Here is a 21,554-nt window from a genome sequence, read left to right as displayed (position 1 = left end):
GACCAGGTAGCTGTAAAGGGCAGTGCTTCTCTAAGCGAAAAGACCCGAAAGAAACACCGTAAGAAACACACCCTTGGCGACCAGGTAGCTGTAGAGGGCAGTGCTTCTCCAAGCGAAAAGACTCGACAGAAACAACGAGGGGCTTGGAGGAAGTAATCCGTATCTGACCCTAGCCCTAACCCAATAGACACTGTTCCTCTCCTCTTTCCTCTGCACTGGATATTGTGATTCTCGATCATCATCTATCGATCTACCCTACAAGATCCTCAGCCCTTAGCCAACGTACTATTTTATATAATACTGTTCTTATCATCATGTCTTTAGATCTTGCACAACAAAACGATAGCGATTACGATAACAGCAGTGCTGGAGAGGAGGACGGCCTGTACCAAGATGTGCAACCTGATGAGCACGATAGAGAACCTGACGAGCATGATGGAGAAGAATACCACGAGAGCAGCCTTGGGGACGAAGACGCAATAGCGAATAATCAACTTACCTGGGCTATTGACCACAGCGGAGGTGACCACCGACTACCTGGTGAGTTTAAGAGCATCCTACTTGTACGCATATAGTAACTACGTAGTAGTGAAGGGATTTATCAAGATGATAGACAGCCCCGAATTTAACGGCAGTAAGGCTATTGGAATGCTGCAGAAGCGATACACGATAGACTACGGATCGAGGCGCGTTGGGTCCCGACCAGCCAAGCCTGAGGACAAATTTATCCCTGAGTTCCACCTCGACCTTATCATTATCATCGGCCGGCCGCTCCAACCCATTGTGAAGTTCTCTACGTTCTTCGACCACGTAACAATCAGCTTTAAACACTGGCGAGCTCCATACAGCGCTAAACACAGCCACGGACTGTCGTTTGATATGGAGCATCGTACCTTCCGTCTTGCAAAGGGTGGAACGCGCGAATCTTGGTTTATTGTTATGCACCCTGTCGATAGCACAGTAGACCCTCTTCTGTCAGGCAGCGAACGTCGCAAACGCCGCGAGAAGGCGTCTGAGCACAGCGCTCTCAAACCCTCCCATGCCCTGTTCCTTACGTCGTACATTAAGAAAGTCTTCCTTACAGGCGTATTACTTGGAGAGGGTGTTGAGGCTTCTTGGAAATTGGATGGACCCCAGTCGCAATCGATCTCAATCGTCAAGTGGGAAACGTTCCAGGAGCAGTTCATGGAAGGGTGGCCAGAGTACGTGCGCAAGAACACGCAGGATCCGTTCTGGACTGAGAACCTGCCAGCGTTCCATGCGTATGACTACGGGCAGAACCTTCCAATTGAGTTGTCTACTGAGCAACTCAATAGTCTGCCTAAGGAAACCCGGTTGCGCCCTGATGACGAGACGTCTGACTCTGATGACGAGACGTCTGACTCTGATGACGAGACGTCTGACTCTGATGACGAGACGTCTGACTCTGATAGCGAGACGTCTGATTCTGGGAATGATTTGTCAAACTCTGGGAATGATTTACCAAACTCTCAGAATGATTTATCTAACTCTGAAGACGCGGCGGCTAGGTCCGAAGGCGGCGCAGAGGGGGCTACGCCCCCACAGAGCGGTACACAAACAGGCGATCCAATTCCCCCGCCGCACGACCATCAACAGCCGTTTGATAACTACACACAGGATCTTCTACGCGCACTAGAGGACAAGTATAGACTGGAGAGCATTGAGACGGTCTCCTACGCGCTAGCGGTCGACATCCACTCAATAGCATCTTCCAACCTCCCTAACGCCTCTAATGACGTCGGTGTCATTCTCGCACCTGCGCGCTGCCTCCTTGCCAATCGCAACAACGTTGTTCGCCAATACCAACACCCGCGCGACTTTACCTTCTACCCTCTTGCCTTCCATCCATCGTACGGCAACTTCTCCTCCGCGCAGCCCCCAGCATTCCTACGCGACAACGTGCTCGCTGTAATGGAGGACAACATGAGCTATCAGAACAACGGTGCGAGCGTGTTGACTAGTGGTTATTTTCAGGCGTACTCCAACATTAAGCGAACTATACGCCATAGCCCCGGCAACTTACTTGCTACCAAGGGCATTGCCACGGCTGCCCTGACGCTGCCAGATCAGGATGGCAACCTAAACCCTCGGGTAGCGGCGAAGCGGCAGCGTTTACTGCGGAAATTGCGAGGCGAACAGACTCCTGATAACCCTACGTCTTCCCAACCGTTCGCTCGCGAGCAACAGCGGATTAAAGCCGCTATAAAGGAAGAACTGTACGCGTTTAGGATGGAGCAAGTTCTGTCTGTGCAGGTGTCGCAGTTAGCTGACGGTCAACGGAATTTTGCGACAGTGCTTCAACCTATCCTCCAGCTAATCCGGTACTTCTCGCTGGAACAACCTACCTACATTGATGTCCTCTTCGCGTTCAAAGAACGCATCTTTCCAAAGGTTCTCTCCTCCTTTGCTAGTCTGTTCGCGCACGCATCAGACGAGTTTTATCGTCGCTTCAAGGCTGCTGGCTCTAAAGGGCTGCCTTTTGCCCTAGCGGAAGGTGTGGCCGCATTCGATCGCCTTGGCAGCTACTGCTTTACTGGGTTCCCCCGGTCTTTAGTGGGCTCAGTGCTCGGGCCTCTCTGCACCATAGAAAGCATTGAGCAGGGTGGGTGGCCGTTTATCGACCCCAACATGCTCAATCTGCAAGGCAGTGGCCATGCTAACCTAGTGCGTTGGCCGCGCATGGACAATGGACGACCTATTATGATGCACGTTGCTTCCATTCGCCACCACTATGGGCCCCAGGTTGCCGCTTATTGTCACAGCGAGGTATGGTTCCGTGAGCTTGGTGGGCTCACAGGTAAAGGGCCTCGTGGCGCAGAAGAGTTCCTAGTAGAGGTGCTCGAAGAGATGTGGAAGCCGCAGACAATCGCTTTCGTAACACACCAATTCTATCGCGCTCTGAACAAGGGCGGACGGGGCAATGCTCAAAGCGTAAGCCTAACAACACTGCAGGCACGACAGGAGGCGCAAGAGCAGGTGACGCGTTGGGCTGAAAGCGAGCACCCCTTCTCTGCAGGGTTCGTGCAATTAGCGTTTCAAATATCAGCCGCTAACACAGTACAGGGAGTACGAGTCGATCTTTCCTGTCTTTTATCCAGAAGCGACTTCGGGTTTGAGAAGCCAGACGCGACGCGACTTTGCGCAAGAGCTCTACTGGGAGTGTGTTAACAGCCATGGCCAATCTAGTAGCTACCTCTTTTCAAAGAACGCGAGCTGGTTCACTGTGTTACGCGCTGCCGTGCAACACGCCAGGGCCAAGGCGATGAAGGAGGAATACTGGATCAGCGCCATAATGTCAGCTCTAGCGGCGTGCCGCATTGACTGTGTGCCTGGTTCATACCATGGCCGATTGAGCTACCGGAGAATGACGCGGCTAGTCGGTAACGTTCCGGCCCCATCCGCTATAGCGGCGAGACCGGGCAGCCTCAAGCGGGCAGCGATTGAGGCAGTACACCAAGCAAAGCGGCGCTCGCAAACAAAGAGTACTATCGACTTTGGTTGCCAAATCCCTTTTAACGCCATCCCGCCGCTAGTTGAAAAAGGTTTTCAGCAGTTGGACGGCCAGTTCTCAAAGTCCGGCATGAATCAGAAGGTTCGTGAACACTACCACAGAGCACGTCAGTGCCTCATCGAGTGCTTAGGTCAGCCAAAATGCGATCTAATGCTCATGTTGGTGTTAACCCTTGCATCCTCTTCAGCTACCCCTACTGTAGCGGTGAATGCGACTGAGTTTTCCAAAGGACCAACCAAGAACTCTGAAATGTTTGCGGCCGCCTTGGTAACAAGAATGCTCTGGTCTCTTCGACCAGATTACTTCCCGTCGGAGGAAGACGATGGTTGGGTGCTTTCGGTACGGGAGATGACGAAGAAGATTGGTAAGACTTCCCTAAGAGAGGCCCTTTTCCCAAGTAAGAAGCATTGCTAACATAGTACTATCTGGGGTAGAGCACAAAGGTTGCAACAACCGCTTCCTTCGACAACTGCAATGGATTCGGGTTACTAGTGGGCGTCGAGACTCCCCAAGGAACAGCGACATAGCGATCAACTATGATTCCGTTCTTGAGAAGAGACGTACAGAGTTAATGCGACTACGGAGCGATGCTAAAGGTTTTATTCAATGCGTGTTTGGTAGTTCTGATTATGCATGGGTTGACCGATGTCATACTATTATACAGGAGTCCCCAGTGTAGAGTAAGCTATTATAGCTTCCACTATAATTTTACATCTTCTCTCCTATAAAACACGTATATACTATATACATCTTCTATCCTATACAGCTTTTGAAGAGATTAATACACGTTACGTAGTGTTATGATTTTTTAAAATATTTCGTATTAACTGTAAATTCAGAAAAACACCAACCCCAATATTAACCGTACTATCGTTGTCGCATGTAATCCGTTTCTTAATCTTAACTGTGTCTCTTCTCTACTATTTACATAATTAACGTAATAGTAAAAAGACGCAGGCACTAGAGAATAGAGCCTGCGAAGTCTACATTGCATTAGTGGCTGAAGTAGCACAGTGTAGAGGCATCCTGTTACTATTCTCCGCAGGCAAAGGTAATAGCACCTTGCGCGGCAACCTTTAAGGAAAAGAGAGGAAGCCGCTATGTGTTTCGCTCTTCTTTGTAGTTATTTGTAGATTTGTAGCCTGCGGTGTTGTTGACTTATCTGTATCGCAATACGACAGCAGCTTCCTAGCAGGCTGTAATCGTCGAGAGCCACGGTACAGCCGGTGACTTAGACGACAGACCTAGCCTAACACTAAATTGGCAAGCTTCCGCAACACGGACGCATACACCCCACCTGCTAATAAGCACCGCTATGACTAGCAACTCTCGTCTACCTCACTACTTCCGTAGAGTGTCGCTAGAAGCTCAGCATTGTGCTCTTCGAGCCCATCACTCTTTTTCCGCAGCGCATAGTTCAGGGTCGTCAGGTAACCCGGTTTATTGTTCAACCTATAGGGCTTACAGGACAGAATAATTCAAGTACCGACATCTGTCGCAATGGCGCCGGCGATGCCGGGATACTTTCCGATGCGTCAGAATCAGTGTCATCTTCGGCTTCGCTGTCTGGAATCTCTGTTAACCCCACCGCCGTAGCTAGCGCATTCGCTTCAATGCTAAGCCTCTCCTTTCCAGCAATCGGCGCACCAGTAATTCCATCCGGCCCTAGCCAGGCTTCGAGGGCCCTGCTTGCCGTGCAAATTTCCGGCCGTTCGCGCTTCACTAGCTCAAGAAAAACATCGCGCTGGTTCTTCCGCAGCACACGCTCGAGCCAATGGTTTGAGACCTCTTCGTGGGGTATGAGCAGCAGCGATCCCCAGCCTAGAGCTTGAACTATGTCGAACCATCGTGTCGCTCGCTTTAGGCGGTAACGAAAGGCTGCGTGGTCAGATTTAGATGGTGATTGGCAAACCAGATGGACCAAATATGTGATAGCCTCTGTTCGTGCCTGGCCCTTCCCGTACCTGTTGCGAGTTCTGTCGTTACTGGCTAGACGATCAGCGACCTGGATTTCGTCGACCTTGCGAGCGTACGCCTTCCCTAGCAAAGCGAAAGCCCAGCGAGTGCCAATGTTTACAGCTGCAAGCATCGTCTCGTACCGTGTGCACATGTCCCAGGCAAAGCAGAATGCATTGTCGGCATCAGTATGAAGTGTTGCGCTACTATCCACTGACTGCGACATTTGCGTCTGGGTAAGAACATAACGATCTACTGGTTTTACCAAGAACGGCGTGCCCTGTTTCCGCCAATTATGCAGGAACTGCGCAGCGCTGTACTGCGAGGTTGCATTTCCAAAAGCACGCGCTTTTGCTAGCATGCTGCAGGCAGTATAGTAGGGTGTTGGCGAGGCTGTATAGAAATCAGCATCTTCCGCGACTTTTTGCTTGAAGATCCAAGAGATCGTCGGCTCATCGTCTGGCGCAATGCTGCCGTACGCCATACGTTCCTGCGCAGGCATCTTCTCAGGCGGTTCCTTTAAGCCTATCGCCTCGAGCTTTATTACACGCGATCTTTCTAGCTTTCTTGTACGCCGTAGCTCTGCAAGACGATTCTTGTTTGTAACTGTTGCGGACCTCTTTACGGATAGAGGCGTCGTCGCACTCTGGTTTTCGCTGTCCTCGTCGCTTGTTCCGCGCTCGTGTCCCCCCTCCGCTCTAGCTGTGTCTTTGCCAGCGTGTACTGTCATAGTGTTGACTTCGCTAGCCCTAGCCGTCGATTCGTCCGCGCTGTCCTCCTGTATTGCTAGGCGGTTTAAGCTGTTGGCACGGATCTCGCTGCGAATAGGCGATGAGGAGGCTGGACGTTTACGGTACGGCACAAGGTCGCCTGTAGCCCTCTGTGCTGATGGCGGTATGCTATCGTCCTTGTCTGAGTCTATAGCCATGCGGTCCTCCGCGATGCCTTCCGTTGGCGTCATTAGCCGCGCTGTAGTTAAGTTTCTAGGCTCTAGAGACTTACTACTAGCAAAGTCCATAGCAGCGCTTGTGAGACGCCCCCAATTTTCTGCGTCAAGTGTGCTGGCACCCAGCGTCTCTTTCAGCAGCCATATCGCATCTAGTGTCGAGTGGGCTATGAAAACCGGCTTGCACGCTTCGTCGTCGCCTACTTCTGGAACGATCCATCCCGCGTATCGTACATCGCCTGGTACACGGCATGGTTCTGCGAGACGACGCGCAAGAAATCTGCTGTAGGACGGGTTAGGTGGGCTGTATGCTAAGTTGTTAGCGACTGTAGCGTCCCACTGTGCAGGAAAGCCTCTTCCGCTGTGTTTATCCTGACAATGGTCACTATCGAGCTGTAACTGATCCATTTTAGAACCAAGGCTGACGCTCTAAGCCAGCGATTAGTGTGTGGGTAGAAAAGTAGTAAGAATAACAGCAGAGAAAAGAAGACGTGGCATGGAAAGCAGGGGGCCAGGGCGTGCCGGCAAGGTGCGGCATATAGTCGCACCGACTAACAAGGTAGAGTACGGTCCCTAATCCCAGAAGAGGTCGCGTCCTTGAGTGTAGAATACATGTTATTTCTCTTTTTAGAGTGCTATTCTTATATAATATTGAATACTAAAGTTTAGTTGTTGAAGACACGAAAGATCTCAAAGAGGTAGTCCTAGATAGGGAGGGTCGCTCTGCCTCGTACATCTAAGAGCGCAGTTCCAAATAATATAACACTAGTATTTGCCTTTAGAGGTGCAGCGTGAAGAAGGTTGGAGCGCCAGCCCTAAGGTAGTTAAAGCGTCCGAATGTTCCAGCTGCAAGGTTGCGATATGGCTTGGGACGCAAGTTGCCGCAACGGTTGGTTGCCAGCGAGGGCAAGTTACGCAGAGACCACGGTATGGCTTCATACACCTACTAACACCTTTTGGGCAACTCTCTGGACTGTCCAAGGTACTGCATGACAGAGTTGTCAACAATCAAGCCAATCAAGCTGGGTGCCCCAGCTTAGCTTGATTAGTGGGTACCTCTACCTCAGCTTAGCTTGATTGGCTTGATGGTTAAAATTAATAAGCTTGGCTTGTTTAGCTTGATTAGCTTAACAAAATTAATCCCCCTTTCAAGAAGCTTAAAAGGGGATAGTGTAGGGGTATCCTTATATAATCTTATCACCACGTGATCTTATCACCACGTGACCTTACTTACTTACTTTAACCTTCTTTATAGAGTATTAATTCTATCAAGCCAATCAAGCCAAACAATCAAGCTAGCTTATAGTAGCTTGGCTTAATTGATTTATACCTCTACTCTAGCTTGGCTTGATTGATACGCCAGCTTGATGCCCCAGCTTGATAGCGATCAAGCTGGCTTGATTGTTGACAAGTCTGCTGCATGAACAGACGGTTGTTGAACCAATGAACAAACTGATTCCTAATGGTTGTCGCTGTAGAGAAAACGTCGAGGTAGGCAGTATACTCAGTCCTGGACGGCACGCTGGGACTCTGCCTTGGCCACTGGTTCCTCAGATCTTCCACGAACGAGTCGATCGCCCTAGTTTGATTCTCCTGAAATGCGGCGTGCAATCCTGTCGTGATGCTGCTGTTCAGTCTCCGATTCTCGCTTTGGTAGATTCGCTTCATTGGAATCTGCAAACGCCTTGGTGTTGCACAGCACCGTGTTCCGAATCGCATTCTTGTTGAAGTCCTGTCCCTGGTCTAGCTCGTATTTCAGTGCAGTAGGTGGCTGTACCGCCGAGAGCTTATATACCCTATAGGCTGCAGCTAGAGCCTGTATCGCATCCATGTCTGACTTTTCGGCGTAAGCCGTCGTACAAAACTATGTCATTAGATCACGATATGGCTTGGGAAGCAAGTTGCCGCAACGGTTGGTTGCTAGCGAGGGCACGTTGCGAAGCGGTTGCGATATGGCTTGGGACGCAAGTTGCCGCAACGGTTGGTTGCTAGCGAGGGCACGTTGCGAAGCGGTTGCGATATGGCTTGGGACGCAAGTTGCCGCAACGGTTGGTTGCTAGCGAGGGCACGTTGCGAAGCGGTTGCGATATGGCTTGGGACGCAAGTTGCCGCAACGGTTGGTTGCTAGCGAGGGCACATTGCGAAGCGGTTGCGAAGCATGGAGTAGTATTTAGTGTGGTAGGTTGCATTCGGCCTGACTCGGAAGACCACGCGCCCGCAAGTCAGGCTGACAGCAGCGCTTCCACTCACAACGTTACCTAGGTACAGCAGTAACTTGCTATTGCTAACAGAGGCAACTTTCTAGGCTTCCTACAGTGGCAGCAGTAGGCAATACGTACAGCGTTACTCTATGTTAGTCTGGTGCGCCTATATCGGTATTGAGTCATGGGATCGATTTTGTACTACAGACTACTTGAGAAAGTTACAGTATGTCTCCGCGATTTCCGGGCAGTCATTCCTTCAAAGTATCTCAGTCTTGCGCCTTTATCGTGCTCTGAAAATAGCCTTTAGCTTGGAGGTTCTTGACTATCCTCATGTCAATGGTGTCTCGGCATCCTTGAGGGGCAGTAGTTGTCAGCCATTCAACGAAGACTTCGGCGAACCTCGTATTAATGCGATGTTGGCGTTTCGCAGCCTGTTCAGCAATATGCGCGTTACTCTGAGGCTCAAGACCATGCAAGATGTTGCCCTCTGTAAGCGATATTGACTGACACATCGCGCCCGTTGCACCCACGAGAATATAGACGCCATCGTCGACCTTGCCGCCCCCCTCATCCCAGACCTTCTTCCACTTGGGTACTTCCTTGTCCCGTGTCACGGCGTTGTAGGCATGAACAACGTGTTTCTCTCCAAACGTTTGGCAGATGTAAGCGTAGATCAGAGCACGTGACAATGTCGAGCTCGCGAGTACGACGTACTTGGCTCTGTACTCTAGGGTTTCTCCTTGGTGTGCGCGAGGACGGGGATGGGGAATGGTCGTCTTCTTGTTGCGTAGCTCTTCCAACGTCTTGTGAATGTATGCGACCTTGGCTGAGCCCTTGCAAGCCTCCAATGCAATGTCCCAGATGAATGAGTGTCGAATTGTGTCGCTGTTCACAAGAGCTGTGCGGAGGTTTTCGTTGTTATTACTGAGACTGCGGTGAGGGTCGAGGATCCGATCTCCGATAAGCTGGTCGGCATCCCAATTGTTGATTGCGGCCATAAGGTTAGGAAAGATGCTGACATGTCGCGCAATGCGGTAGGCCTCGGAGTCTGCGACTGCGCCTGGGGGCATGGTGGGCTTGGACTTCTTGCTGCTCTCTCCCCCTTGGTCTTCCCAGGCCTCCACTTCCTTCTCGTAATGCTGTTTGACCGCGGCTAGCACGCGAGACTCTTCTTGTTCCACGTTAGCGAAGTAACACGCATCGTGCTGCAGATACGTGAAGTTGACAGTAAGCTTTGCTGTGACAACGTTGAGGGGTTTGCGCCAGGGATCCAGACTGTCGGTGTCGCGCATTATGAAACACCACCGAACCATGTCCCGAAAATTGTTCAGCATGTCCTTGATCTCGCCGGACTGGAGTTGCTTGTCGAGCGCGGACTGTACTTTGTTCTTTTCCTTCTCGGTTTTACAACGCTGCATCCCGTCGTGATACTTCTTGTAGCTATTGAGGAGCTTTCTCCACACTGCAGTACAATCTACCCCTTTCAAATTGGCTAAAGCTTTGGCGCCTGGATCGGTGGACTGCTTTTGTACTAACCGCTGGATCACGTGGTCGGCGAATCCTAACACCAGGTCGACCCCGTTCGTGAGAGCTGTGCCCGTCTGACCTACTATACCAGTACGATGATCATTGGGCCTGTAGTCCAAAATGGGGTCGATGATGTGGGTGTAGGTTTGAGTTTTTGTACCCGGGGCGGTATGCAGCTCGTCGACCATGATTATTGCAGCGCAACCAACGAATGTGACCAACCACACCTCGACCCTCACACCTTTGTCGTCTGTCCATATTTGCATGCGACGAGCCTGCCAAGGGCCGAGACCATCAAGCGCAGGCAATCGTGAAGTGTCCATATGCGTCTTGGCGCACAGGCTCAGCTGTGCTCTCAACGCCGCCCTCTTCTTAGTATGCCTCTTGTCGGTCTTTTCTAACTGTTGTTTTAGCCTCTTGTACTGAGGGGGCGCAGAGGTATCGACAAGCGTGCCAAAGATCTTCGTCTTCCAAGACTCGCGAGTTGAGACTATCAAGAACCTAACGCTCGTCTTTTGAGGTCTGAAGTCCGATGTCTCAGGGACGCTGTTTGCCCATTCCTTAGTCGGGTTGTTCAACTTCCACACCTTGTTGTACTCCCCATAGGCCAATCGTGATTTCAACCAGTTAGGGCGACGGTTGACTTCATCCCACTCTTTTGGTGTCATGCTAGAGTAGATGCTGTTCTTCGCACCGCCATAACGCTGTACAATCTCTTCGCCCGTACCGTGCAAGACTATCAGCTTCGGTGGCTTGTACTCTGATCCTTGAGCCAAGTGGGCGCTGCCACCCATGATCATACGCCATGCTTGTACCAATGTTTCAAGGCCTGCTGCACTCGCAACAAAGTAGGTGCATCCAAACAGATTCGGCGTCTCTATCTCGTCTCCGTTCGATTTGAGAGCAGTGTAGGGGAAGTCTGGCGTCGCGCTGATGCCGAGGCGCTGGTACGATCTAGCAAAATTGAGATACCATATGAGGACATCGGTGATCGTCTTGCCCATGCCCATGTCGTCGGCGATGACAAGTGCTCCTCGGTCGCCGGCGAGGACATCCAAGCCATCCTTGGCGCCGACCAACTGATGGGGTAGCGGGTGGAAATCTGGGTTTAAGCCGACCCCAGTTCCGAGGTTGATCTGGTCGCCTTTGAGGTCGTCGAGCGCAAGGCCGAAGGTTTGCGCGGCTAAGTCCCACAAGTCTATGTTCGACTTTTGCGCGTGCGCAAAAGCAGACATACCATCCATCTTCACCTTCATAGTGCTCGAGAAATGCGCGTTTGCCTGGGTCTTAGCTTGTTCGTTCAATGGGGGTTGTTCCGGTTCGCCTTCGTCTAACATGCATTCTTCTAGCACCTCTTCATCGTCTACGAGAATGTCCATGTTGTTACTAGACTCGCTGTCACTAGAATCGCTGCTACCACTATCGTCGCTGATATGTATTGGGTCGTCTAGTCCGCTACCGTGGTAGCTATTAGAAGGGAAGGTCTCGACAAACTTGAGAAAGGACTTAGGTGCGCTGGACGGTGGTTTGGCAGGTCTGGCGAGCGGTAGCAGATTCACGGGTGTGAACGACGAGGGTTGAAGTGTGCGGGGGAAGGCGATGCTGTTATTCCTGGACATGTATGACGAGAACGGACCTACAGGATGCTGCTTGTGTGCGCTGTTGCTAGGTGTGGATTCTTCCCTCGACCAGGATAATGGATGTATGTTGGCCGCCAAATCTAGTATCTCCTTGAGTGTCTTGGGTGTAAGCTCCTTACTTTCCGGTGGGACGGCTTCGGAGGAGGCAACTTGCATGTGGGTGGCATCTTGTTGCTGGTCACCTTGCACCTCTGCTGGCGGGGCGGGCTCGGAGGAGGCAACTTGCATGTGGGTGGCATCTTGTTGCTGACCATCTTGCACCTCTGCTGGCGGGGCGGGCTCGGAGGAGGCAACTTGCATGTGGGTGGCATCTTGTTGCTGGTCACCTTGCACCTCTGCTGGCGGGGCGGGCTCGGAGGAGGCAACTTGCATGTGGGTGGCATCTTGTTGCTGACCATCTTGCACCTCTGCTGGCGGGGCGGGCTCGGAGGAGGCAACTTGCATGTGGGTGGCATCTTGTTGCTGGTCACCTTGCACCTCTGCTGGCGGGGCGGGCTCGGAGGAGGCAACTTGCATGTGGGTGGCATCTTGTTGCTGACCATCTTGCACCTCTGCTGGCGGGGCGGGCTCGGAGGAGGCAACTTGCATGTGGGTGGCATCTTGTTGCTGGTCACCTTGCACCTCTGCTGGCGGGGCGGGCTCGGAGGAGGCAACTTGCATGTGGGTGGCATCTTGTTGCTGACCATCTTGCACCTCTGCTGGCGGGACGACTTTGGAGGAGGCAACTTGCGTGTCGGTTACGTTCAATCTAACCGTCGTGACAAACACTACGGCTGTGCCAGCTGGGATTTCTCGCATAGCAAAGTTGAATCCACCTTGGCTTCCAATTCCGATATGCTGATTTGCTCTTGGAGCGATAAACAAGCGGCCCTTGAAGTCGAATCCATCGAGTCCTAGGCCTTGCGCAGTTTCGTAGCATTGCTCAGCTTCGTCGCGTAGTTTTTCCCAGTTGGGGATGCCCTCCCAACATATGTCACTGAATTCGACCATGCTGACTACTTCGCTGATCTCTCCATCCTTTACGGCGCATATATGTACCTGTGTGTCGAGATTTGAAGCGGTTGGCATGGGAGGATTAGCAGGCTTGTCGTTGTTCGGAGTAGGCGTGAATCCTGTAGGAACGGTTCTGGATCGAGAGCGCTTAGGTGGGTGGTCTTTGGAGTTGTGCGTTGATTCTGGCGATAACTCGCGCTTTTGGAGTGTAGAGGTTGCCGTCAAGGGGTTGGGGGTTGGGGCTTTAGCATGGTCGCCTTCCGCTTTACGCTTCCTCAGGCGATTGAGAGAATGTGTGATCAACTTGCTAATCGCCATTGTCCTCCACGCCTTGGGTTCGTTGCGGAAGTCGGGTACGGACTTCCAGACCAGGGCGTGTAGGTTCTTGTTCAGGTCTTCATTGGCAGTGTCGCTGAGCTTTGCTGCACCTCGATTGCGTGCATCGGGGTAGTTGTCCACAAGAATCTTGTCAATCGTCCTGGCTATCTCCTTTTGTCTGGTGGCGTCGTCGATGCCGAAGCCGCGGAAGATCTCTGTTTGGTTCCCCGAGTAGCTAAGGGAGCTGGGGTCGCCTGCCGGTGGATGGGCGGGTGACTGCGTGTTATCGTCCATCCTAGTCACCCGTGGTAGAAGGTGTATGCAGGTTGACGATGCTGCGGTACGTGGTGGGTGGGTGGTGTTGCGGCGAGCGTCGCAACGTTCGTGTTGTGGCAACATGCGCGAGGAAACAGCCGGAGAGCGGTGAAAAGTGAAAGGGGAAGCTCCCAGTAATTTTAGCCTCGTCGCCCGTACTGAGCCTAGTAGAACGATGACCAGGAGTAGGGCATAGTATAGCCACCCGGTTCTGGCGTGAGCGCTCACTGTTGAGCATTGCGGGTACAGCGCACAAGACTCTGACGCGGGCTCACGTTGCGTACGCGCGAAACAGAGAAAGTTGATAAAAGATATGGGGATCACCCGAGTGTATAGAAAGCGAGCAGAGGGAGAAGAGAGACAAGGAGCAGGGAAAGTAGGGAGAGACATGGGGATCACCCAAACGCAGTTCTGGCCGTCATCGTGAACTGAATCGAGCATAGAAGTTGATAGAACCAAACAAAAGAAAGCGAAAAGAGATATGGGGATCACCCAGCCGTAGGACTAACTGTAGTCGCGAAGGAGAGAGCCAAGACGTAGCCGGCTACACGCTGCGCATTGCTGTGGCCTTGACGCTCGCTAGATCTCCCATTCACCTTGGCATGTCCTCGCTTATTTGTATGGCCGGTCCGATAGTTATCTTCCTATTGCCCAAAGGTCGACTGGCTGTCCACTTCTGTCTCTTGGTACCAACTTGTAGAACTCGGGTGATCCCCATATCCTCTTCGCGTCCCTATCGTTCTCCATCCAATCCTTCTTTTCACGTGTCTTTATCTTGCTCCTCGCTTCCTCACGCACAACCCAAGGTGAGCAACGCAAAATTTGCTTGGCGTTAGCGTCTCTCGCGCTCGCGCTACCTAGTCCTGCACAAATAACACTTTCCTCCACACCAACTACTTGACACCTTCCCCGAATTGCTTCTCTTGAAAGCAAACCACTCTCAACGTCGATATCTCTACCTACCCATTGACCCTTGTCGGTAAGTTGTTGTGGCCTCCTGTTCCGCTGATCGATTGCTAACGATGTGCTGTCCGTATAGAAACAAAGTCTCACCTACCGTTGAAACTCTGTTTTTGCATATCGTCCAGCATGGCCGACCAGTCTGTCATGCACTACATGGTCAATGACCGGCCGACGTCGGCGCCGCATGATACAGAAGTCTACGACCAGGGCATTGCTGTCTTGGAGGCACCCGGCAAAGACTCTGTCCAGCTCGGAGGCCTTCCCGACGCCCCTGACCGAGAGAAGCACGCCTGCTTCACCTGCAAAGAACCAGGCCACAGGGCCAAAGATTGCCCCAAGAAGCTCGAACAGCAAGCGTGTTCCAACTGCGGCGAGGTTGGCCATGTCTACCGCGACTGTCCCACGAACGAGTGCTTCAACTGCGGTGGTCACGGGCACCTCTCCAAGCAATGCCCTAGTGAGCCAGCAGCAGACCAGGGCCCTAGGTGCAACGGCTGTAACCGTCTCGGCCACGTTGCCTCGGATTGCTTCTATCCCCAGCCGATCAAAACCCGCAAGTTTCGTGCTCCTAAGGAGGACGCCTCCAAGGAGGACGTCTCCAAGGAGGACGTCTCCAAGGATGGCAAAGACGAGCTTCCTCCTGCCCAAACCATGGCCCCACCACTGGATAAACCTAGCTTCACAACAAAGTTATTCACTCGGAAGATCCCTCACTATGTCTCCTCCGTTAGTGTAGAGATGGATATTTCCTATCCGAGCGACGACGCTAGTATCACCCTCCGTGGCCACGCTCATCGGGCAGCCTCCATTACCCTGACAGCCCACAACATCGTCAACTGCACTGTACTTCCCATGAAGATCACCGATGAGTTCTTCACCTCAAGGGTTTCCCAAGAAGATGTTAAGCGAGCTGCTAGTAAGCTTGCACTCAGCGAACTAGGGATGCTCCTACACTTCCGCTTCGACCTCCAAACCGAACAACCTGACGGACAACCTCTGAACTCCCGCCCCCTCTACGGATTGGGGTTCTTCTCCCACCAGAACTTTGGGATCTTCGATGAAGTCATCCATCGTGCTCGCGATATCCTCGAGAATGGCGGCGAGGGCACCGTGCTGCACTTCTTCACGGTCGCCACAGAGTCAGCACAAGAGCGCATGGATACCGTGTACAAAGAGATGCAAGCTCAATACAAGAACGACCCGATTCTGCTCTACTGGAAGGACTGTCGTGTCAACCCTCAGACTGGCATGGAGATCTCTGTCGACAAGCAGCCGAAAGGATTCAAGGTCCCTCCCCAGTGGGCATTCCAGAACAACACACAGTACGTCACCGTGCACTACCAGAACCTTGTCCACGAACTGCGCAAGGCCGCCAAGCAGAAGGGTTTCGAGATCACCGACACCAAGATTATGAAGGTTCGCGGCGGCGGTGACCGGTTATACTACGCCGAGCTCAGGGTACCAGAGGGCGCCAGCTACCGCGAGGGCGCCTTCGTGGACATCCAGTTCAGTCCCTACCAGGAGCAAGCGGACACCTGGCGATTTGAGATCAAACCGTCCGCAGGCATCACGCCCGCTAGCTACATAGGCGGCTTTCTCTACCGCCCTCGCTTGGGTGCATCCTTCGCCGAGCAGCCCCTGTTCAAGGAGGGCGTTCACTACAGCTGTGCATTTAACTATCGTACTTTGCCTGAAGCTGAAGAGGCATTGCGTAAGCTTCGCGGCATCTACGTCTTTGCTCGCTTGAACCCTGCCACCGTGGGAATCAAGCGCCAGATCAACGCCCTTAACCATTACTTCCGAGGCGGCGATGCCTTTAGCGATGTCACTCAAATCCTCCACAACTCCTACCTTCGCTTCCCAGACGACAAGATCGTGGACTACTTCGCCGGCATGTTCGCGTATTTGGGAGACAACGGTGCTAAGGACAGCATCATGGAGCGTCTGAACCGCTCACTCCAACCCGACGTTTTGCAGAAGCTTCGCGCCCTTGCCGGTGGTGTAGCGCTCATCCAAGGTCCTGGTGGCGTTGGCAAGACACGCATCATCGAGGCTCTGGCTGTTGCGCACTACGAGGCTCAACAAACTGGCGTTATCCATGGCCTTGGTCGCCTTGCTGCTTTCTGGGTCACGTCGCCGTTGAACAAGCAGCTCGACGACGCTATGCTCAGGATCTACACGGCCTGCCTAGAGCGACGGAAGGAGCTCAAGGCCGCTGGCATCCAGGCACGTTTCCCTATCGTAATCCGACGCCATATGAAAGAGACGGAGACAGCGGTTGTTCGCAAGGAGTCCGAAGCTGCTCGCAACGTCCTGCTAAAGAACGAGAAGCCGCCCTACTTTGAATACATCGAAGAAGAGCACTTCACCAAGGACCAGCTGAAAGAGCAGGCAGCGGCTTACCAGGAGAAGTCCAGTGAAGACAGGCGGACCATGGCGTTCCTTGACGCACTGACAGTGGACTCGCAATTCCGCATCCTTCTTGAGACGTCCGAGACAAAGTCGTCTTTCACCGACAAGCGACTTCAGTTGGAAATGCTGTCGGAGGGTGCGTGGGTTCTGCGCCTCGCCGGAGTGCCGGAGCGTAATGCCGATACGAACGAGTTAGTGGTACACGAAATCGCCCAACCAAAAAAGTACCGCGATTTCCGTTTTCAGCTCGACCTCTATGCTTCAGGCCAAGAATTCGACGCCGATGACATGCGCCGACTGACTGCTCTCACCAACGAGATCATTAGGGACCTCGCTCAACTGGCCGTAGCCATTGGCATGACCTCCGACGTAATCTCGCAGCCGCGTACTCATACGCTCGAGCAGCCGTATGCCGTTCATCACGACGAGGCTGGCAAGTCAAGCGAGTCAAGCACGCTCGCTCCTCTCGTGTACACGCACGCCTATAATAACGAGGGCCCGCTGATGGTCGAGCGCAAGGCCATAACACCCCACCTGTTCTTCGGCGATATCCATCAGCCAAAGCCTTCTGCTGCCGGTGGTTCGGAGGAACGTCACGTCTTCAGTGATCAGCAGGACCTACCTTTCTTCCATCGTGCGATGCTAGGCGGCTGTACCACTATTTACCTGCACACACAGTACCGCTTCAATTCCGACATCAACGCTCTCACCAACCACATCCTTCCTCGTGGCCGTATGGAAGTGGCCCCCGGGGTAGATGACCGGGAAGAAAACATTCGCGCCATGGAGATCGCGATGGAGCAGTTCAACATTTCCTCCGGCCATCGCGTCATCTTCGTCAGCGTCAAAGGTAGCCACGACATCGTCGGTGCCACCAAGTCTCGCTACAACAAGGACTTCATTCCCTATACCCTCCGGGCCGTCTGCAAGATGATCGCTGGCGGGTTTTCTGGTAAGCAGGTCGCTATCATCACCCCGTATGTAGCGCAAGTTGCCGCTATCCGCTTCGTATTGGCTAGATTCATGGAGCACTTAGCCAATCAGGTTGACGAGGAGGAGCTGTTCAAACTTAGCGTCCAGCTGCGAGACGTCGAAGTCTTCACAGTCGACAAAATGCAGGGCGCCGAGAAGGAAGGTATTGTATTCGACACCACCAACGCTGGCGACCTCGGTTTCGTCAAGCATACCACACGAATGCTCCTAGCCGTTGGACGCGCGCGTTCCCTCCTCGTTATCGTTGGTAATCCTGTGAGCGTCCTCGCCGAATACACTGGTGCGACCGACAAGGACAAGCGGTACGTCAAGCTCGCCTACTACAAGGTTTGGAAATGGTGCCTAGACCGAAAATCCGCCATCCAATTGCACGTTGATCCAGAATTGGCTCAAGGTTGGTGCGAGTTCAACCCCCCGTTCAATGTCGCCGAGCATATAGAGGCCTTCGCTGCGGGCTCTCAGGCCACTGAAGAGCCCATAAAGATGTTTCCCGATGCCAACTACGGACCTCTCCCCACATTTTCCACAGCCTCCCCCGTCGACGGTGATGGAATTGATTTCTATTCCGGTGGAGATGACTGGAATCGGGATGACGCCAAGGACAAGCCAAATGATGATGGGGTTCCTTTCTATTCCGGTGGAGATGACTGGAATCGGGATGACGCCAAGGACAAGCCAAATGATGATGGGGTTCCTTTCTATTCCGGTGGAGATGACTGGAATCGGGATGACGCCAAGGACAAGCCAAATGATGATGGGATTCCTTTCTATTCCGGTGGAGATGACTGGAATCGGGATGACGCCAAGGACAAGCCAGAGGGTGAGGATCACGCCGACGATGGTGGAGACGAAGCCAAGGACAAGCCAGAGGGTGAGGATCACGCCGACGATGGTGGAGACGAAGCCAAGGACAAGCCAGAGGGTGAGGATCATGCCGACGATGGTGGAGACGAAGCCAAGGACAAGCCAGAGGGTGAGGATCACGCCGACGATGGTGGAGACGAAGCCAAGGACAAGCCAGAGGGTGAGGATCACGCTGACGATGATGAGGATCACGCCGGCAATGATGAGGGTCACGGTGGAGATCAGTGCAGCAACGTAGCACACGACTGGAACCAGTACGATTGAAAAGGTTCTAGAGACGCTGGAGGTGATTTGGAGATCAAGGAAGACAAGCCTCCCAGTAGGATAGTGTGGGACTAGGCTAATATCGATCTCTTCTTGTTCTTTGAAAGCCAGTACGTAGTAATGAAGAGAAGTAGTAGAGTAAGAGTTTATGCGCTTACTCTATTCCTCTTAAAGTGATAATACACTGTATCAAAATAATAAACGTGCTGGTAAAAGACGCAAGCACAACACTGTTGAAAGACACTGTAATAAATCGCGGTAAAGGTGTGTTTCCTAAACACCTTGAGTTCACCGTATGCAGCTGTATATGTTTGACAATAGATGGGTTGGAAGTAAAGCCCTGAACTTCAAGCGGTTCTGGAGAGTTGCGGCTACGTTGGGGAGAAGAGGAGTTAAGGCAGAAGAGGATTTTGGAGGAGAAGTAATAATATACTGTATGTAGAACTTATACGGGTGTATAAAGCTGTAATATGTAGTATAGTAAGGTACAATAGGTGGTACAATAGTTGGTAATATGTACTATAGTATGTTGTATTATACATTACGATATATCACGGTTGATGTTGCAGCAAGTTGAGGTTCATGTTGCAGCAAGTTGCGGTTGATGTTGCAGTAAGTTGCGGTTAATGTTGCAGCAAGTTGAGGTTCATGTTGCAGCAAGTTGCGGTTAATGTTGCAGCAAGTTGCGGTTGATGTTGCCGCAAGTTGAGGTTCATATTACAGCAAGTTGCGGTTAATGTTACAGCAAGTTGCAGTTAATGTTGCAGCAAGTTGAGGTTCATGTTGCAGCAAGTTGCGGTTGATGTTGCAGCAAGTTGAGGTTCATGTTGCAGCAAGTTGCGGTTGATGTTGCAGTAAGTTGCGGTTAATGTTGCAGCAAGTTGAGGTTCATGTTGCAGCAAGTTGCGGTTAATGTTGCAGCAAGTTGCGGTTGATGTTGCCGCAAGTTGAGGTTCATATTACAGCAAGTTGCGGTTAATGTTACAGCAAGTTGCAGTTAATGTTGCAGCAAGTTGAGGTTCATGTTGCAGCAAGTTGCGGTTGATGTTGCAGCAAGTTGAGGTTCATGTTGCAGCAAGTTGAGGTTCATGTTGCAGCAAGTTGCGGTTGATGTTGCCGCAAGTTGAGGTTCATGTTGCAGCAAGTTGCGGTTGATGTTGCAGCAAGTTGCGGTTGATGTTGCCGCAAGTTGAGGTTCATGTTGCAGCAAGTTGAGGTTTATGTTGCAGCAAGTTGAGGTTCATGTTGCAGCAAGTTGAGGTTTATGTTGCAGCAAGTTGCGGTTGATGTTGCAGCAAGTTGAGGTTTATGTTGCAGCAAGTTGAGGTTCATGTTACAGTAAGTTGCGGTTAATATTGCAGTAAGTTGCGGTTGATGTTGCCGTAAGTTAAGGTTGATGTTACAGTAAGTTAAGGTTCATGTTACAGCAAGTTACGGTTTATATTATAGTAAGTTAAGGTTTATATTATAGTAAGTTAAGGTTTATATTATAGTAAGTTAAGGTTTATATTATAGTAAGTTAAGGTTTATATTATAGTAAGTTAAGGTTTATATTATAGTAACTTTTAATAAATATTAAAGTTAGTATTACCTAATCTTTTAAAAATTTATATATCTATTAGTATAAATAGTTAGTAATCCTTTTACTATATCTTTAAAAAATATACTTTCTACTAAATATATTTATAATAATTAATTTTTTTCTTTCTTATTTATTATTTAATAATATTACTATAGAAGTAATAAAACTAGACTACTTTTACTTTATAATAATAAAGTAATAAATAAAGAAAAAGTATAAAATAAAGCTAGTTAAATTAAATTTTATTTAAATAAGTAGAATAATAAATACTAAAGTAAGAATAAAGTTATTAAGTATTTAATTAAGTAATAAGTAAAGATAGTTTAAAGCTATATTAACTAAATACTAGTTACTACTAAGTAAGACTTTCTTATATTATCTTTATAAAAGAAATTTATACTACTATATATAAAACTTAAATAAAGATTAAGAATTTATAAAGTTTTACTATAATTAAGAAACCTTTTAAAAAAAGTTATTTATTTTACTTAACTAAGGGTAAGTATATAGTATATAGTAATATATTAAATAAGATTTTTTTACTTTTTTATTTATCTATATTCTTATATAAAGGTTTACTTAGATTTAATAACTTTTAACTACTTTATAAAAAGAAGAAAAGAGTATAACTTATATTTAAGATAAAGATATTTATAAAGTAAAAGAATAAAATATTTAATACTTTAAAATAAAAAATATTTTATAAAAATTTAGTATTTTTTCTTTAAGAAAAAAAAGTATAATAAAGTATTAGTAACTACTAAGTATAGTTATTTAAAAAATAAGAAGTAGTTTTTTATAATTTATTATTTTATAATAACTAGTTACTTCTAATTAACTTACTATATAATAAGCTAAAGCTTATTTAGTTTATTCCTTAATAGTATCCTAGATATATATATAAAGTATACTACTTATAGAATCTAAGTAGTAAGTAGTTTACTTAGATTCTATACTAGTATACTAAATAAATAATACTCTAAGCTACTACTTCCTAAATAACTTTTAAACTATAGCTTTCCTTAACTTCTTTTCTTATTTAATA

At 50.1% G+C, this 21,554-nt stretch overlaps 2 protein-coding genes across 2 annotated transcripts; one reads left to right on the top strand and one right to left on the bottom strand.

Moving 5' to 3' along the window:
- Window positions 1-314: 314 nt before the first annotated feature.
- Window positions 315-3,683, top strand: ACET3X_004697 (uncharacterized protein; the record flags this gene model as incomplete). Its single annotated transcript, XM_069450940.1, has 4 exons — window positions 315-540; window positions 590-3,038; window positions 3,085-3,613; window positions 3,663-3,683. The coding sequence occupies 4 exons, from the start codon at window positions 315-317 to the stop codon at window positions 3,681-3,683; spliced, it is 3,225 nt and encodes a 1,074-aa protein (XP_069306741.1).
- A 1,296-nt stretch (window positions 3,684-4,979) lies between these two features.
- ACET3X_004696 (uncharacterized protein) lies at window positions 4,980-6,449 on the bottom strand (the record flags this gene model as incomplete). Its single annotated transcript, XM_069450929.1, has 1 exon — window positions 4,980-6,449. The coding sequence occupies one exon, from the start codon at window positions 6,447-6,449 to the stop codon at window positions 4,980-4,982; it is 1,470 nt and encodes a 489-aa protein (XP_069306740.1).
- Window positions 6,450-21,554: the final 15,105 nt, after the last annotated feature.

The sequence above is a fragment of the Alternaria dauci genome, chromosome 4 (assembly GCF_042100115.1).
Source record: "Alternaria dauci strain A2016 chromosome 4, whole genome shotgun sequence".
Taxonomy (NCBI): Eukaryota; Fungi; Ascomycota; class Dothideomycetes; order Pleosporales; family Pleosporaceae; genus Alternaria; species Alternaria dauci.
This window is presented reverse-complemented; position numbering and strand designations above follow the sequence as displayed.